At 31.4% G+C, this 3,308-nt stretch overlaps 1 protein-coding gene across 1 annotated transcript; it reads left to right on the forward strand.

The window, feature by feature from the left end:
- Nucleotides 1–875: 875 nt before the first annotated feature.
- LOC112685412 (kinectin-like) lies at nt 876–1,988 on the forward strand. The gene has a single exon (XM_025557276.1). The coding sequence runs from the start codon at nt 876–878 to the stop codon at nt 1,986–1,988; it is 1,113 nt and encodes a 370-aa protein (XP_025413061.1).
- Nucleotides 1,989–3,308: the final 1,320 nt, after the last annotated feature.

The raw sequence follows: 3,308 nt of genomic DNA on the forward strand, positions 1-3,308 counted from the left end.
TTTTGTTGTAGCCCGTATTACTTTGTAGCAATGCCGCAATAATTGGGTGTGTTCCACGAACCCATGGCTCCAACCTATATTGATTATATTTGAAAAATATTTAGAAAGCAAAAAAAAGAAAATCTTTTTGTAATAATTATTATTAATGGAGATTGAACAATAATTGATTGATTTTGTTTTAAACACATTATCGTATATTTTGCGGCATTTAAAATCTAAATTAAAAATAGTTTTGTTACAATAGAATAAAGGTACGGTTTCCCTGTAGTGCCTAGGCGCAGGAGGAGAGGGGCATTATTTTTTTTTATACACGGGCCTAAGTTAGTATAGTTGCGGCATTGCTTTGAAGCCGCCCAAAAAAAAAAAATATAACTTAGTATTGTTGTATAATTTGAAAAGAATATTCCCCGTGTTCAACTTAAATAATTAAGTATTATTTAGAAATCATTTAGTCTTCGTCCACTTATTAAATAGTTTTTTAACTGATAAAATAAGGTTGGACTCTGTGTACCTACATGTAATGATTTACCTATTTATTAATATATATATATATATATATATATATATTATCTGGGTATAAAACATTGTGTATAATAATTCTTTTCATTTTTTTTTAAGAATTTTTTTTTTTTGAGACATAAAATGACTAAGTTTTTATAAAATTCGATAAAACTTTAGGCTGGCCAATATTAATAAATTTGATAAAATAAAACGTATATATGTGAACGCCAAAGCTGTTTATAACGTAGAATATTGTAATCACCAGGAAACCAATTCCTATATATGTAACACAACAAAAAAATTCGAGAAATATAAATTACATATTTTTAACTAAATTCAATCTCGTGCTAAATTTCTTTTTTAAATTTATAACCATGGAATTCCAGACTCAAATGTGTTGCGGTGAAAAGTTAATATCTGAAAGGAATCAACTCGAAAGAAAATTGTGTGAAAAACATGAATATATGGCTTCAATTCAACACGACCAGGCTAACGATTTTCTTGCATTATTGTGTAAGCATGATACTTTATGTCGCGAGTTCAATACATTACAGATCGAACTGAAAAGTAACGAAAAAGAATACAATAGTTTGTTCTGTGAAAACAACGAACTCGATGTAAAATTAGATGAATACGGCAAAAACATAGAAAAATTAAAATGTAATGTGTCAACTGATTTAGAGACTGCGAAAATACTGAAAAATCAACATTGCAATGCGGTTAAGATCAAACAAAGGCTTCAGAACGATTTAGAAGAATTGGAACTGAAACAGAGAGCTATTGATAGAAAGACGATTGATGTTCAACACCAATTAGCTGAAAAAATAACTGAACACGCTGAACTGGAAAAAACTATTAATACAGAAGAAAACGAAAGCGAACGAATGATCCTACTTATTAATGATTTGAGGATCAAAAGTGAAAAATGTAAAAAGTCATTCGAGACCATGGATGCAAAACTGAATGATCAGTTGAAAGATAAGTTAGCGAAATTGGATGGAGTCAAACAAAACATACTTGATAAGAAAGCAGAAGTCGAATTCCACGGTAAACGAATCACGGAGTTAAGGTCCAAAATAGAAACGCTAGAGAATAATCGTTTAAATGATAAATGTACATTTGACAAGAAAGTTTATGAAATCAATACCGAGATACAGATCATGAAGTCGAAAATTTTCCATAGCTGTGCAAAGCATATTGAATTGCAAAAGGACATAACTGCTTCCAAAAGTCATCTGAACGACCAAGATGTAGTGATCAAATTAATGGAATCGTCGAGAGATCGGGCACTGGAAAAGGTTAGCAAGATCAGAGAAACGACTGAATCAATAAAAAACAATATCGAAACGCTACGTGAACAACGTGAAAAAGAAAAGGAAAATTCCGTAATGGAAATGGATATGAAAATTAAAGAAAAAAGTAAGCTCATGTCAACGATTGAAAACCAACTAGAACAGTTAAAGGTATTGGCGAAAGCAAATATTTGACAAACGGACTGGTAAGTCGAACATTGATCAGTACACCCGTAAAGGCGATTCGTGATGATTCATCGAACGCATGTTAAATTTAACCTCCCTTATCAATTATTCGATTTATTTGGGGTCGATATTTTTCAACTTGCTCGCGATCCCACGATATTCAGTGATTTTCAGTCCACCTTGGTACTTTAACCGAAGTTCTACGCGTGTGGCAGAGTGAATCCGTCGCGTAGTTCTACCGTGATGGTCGTCCCAACCGACTTCGACCGGGTTTTGATATTTACAACGGCAAAATCGAACGAGATTGACGGAGTAAATACATTTAATCGACAAACTATTATTTGCAACCGCATGAATGACTACGAACACTAGATAGAGTATAACGAACATTGCCGGCTGAAGCGAAACACATGTGGTTCGGATTTATGGCTCCATGTAGTGGTGATGTTGCTTTTACATTTACGGCATAGGACATTTATTGGTTTATTATTATTATAATTCAAACGGTTACACTTGAATAAATAATTGCTACAGAACATTATTTGAAGAGGAAATTTTTAACAACGGAAAGAATGTATTTACAAGAATGTACGACTTCTAGAATCGGTGATATTATTTTTCTAATATTAATAATATCCATTGTCCATGTATCAGTTAATATCATATTTTATCAGTTAATAATATAATTTTTATTATTATGATTTGGAACTCGTTCATGTAGATTATAAAAATTCTATAGAAATCGTGTAAAAACTTCAAATTTATATCATGTCCAGAAATTGTTTTACGTGCAAATGTAACATTTATTTTTTATTATATAAAACATAGAATAATACATACAAATTTTTTTGTTACAATTATTTACGTTTTATATTTCATACGATGATGTTTAAATCATCGTATTGTAAGTATATACTTTACAATTTCTATGAAAATACATGTGAACAAGTTCCATATGATAATGGTTAATAACCGATAATGATGATAATGATAATGGTTAATAACCGATACGTAGATATCATTATTATTTGGTAAAACAATTACTCCGATTCTAAAAGTCGTGTATCCTTGTAAATACATTCTTCCGGTCAAGAAAAAATTACTTTTCGAATAATGTTCCGTAATAGTTATTCGTAAGCATAATCGTTTGAATTATAATAATAAAAAAAAACCAACGAACGTCTTATGCCGTACACGTAAAAACGACAGCACTACCGCGCGGATGCGTTAAATCCTTATCGTTTCGTTCGACACAGTTCGGCGTCCTCTCTCAAGTGGTTCATTATAATACGCGAATTTTCGGCGAACACATTAACACGGACTTTCCTT

This window comes from Sipha flava, unplaced genomic scaffold (genome assembly GCF_003268045.1).
Source record: "Sipha flava isolate LNK unplaced genomic scaffold, YSA_version1 275_pilon_pilon, whole genome shotgun sequence".
Taxonomy (NCBI): Eukaryota; Metazoa; Arthropoda; class Insecta; order Hemiptera; family Aphididae; genus Sipha; species Sipha flava.

Excerpts from the sequence above, each read along its gene's own strand:
- LOC112685412 (XM_025557276.1), top strand. The coding sequence starts at position 876 with ATGGAATTCCAGACTCAAATGTGTTGCGGTGAAAAGTTAATATCTGAA.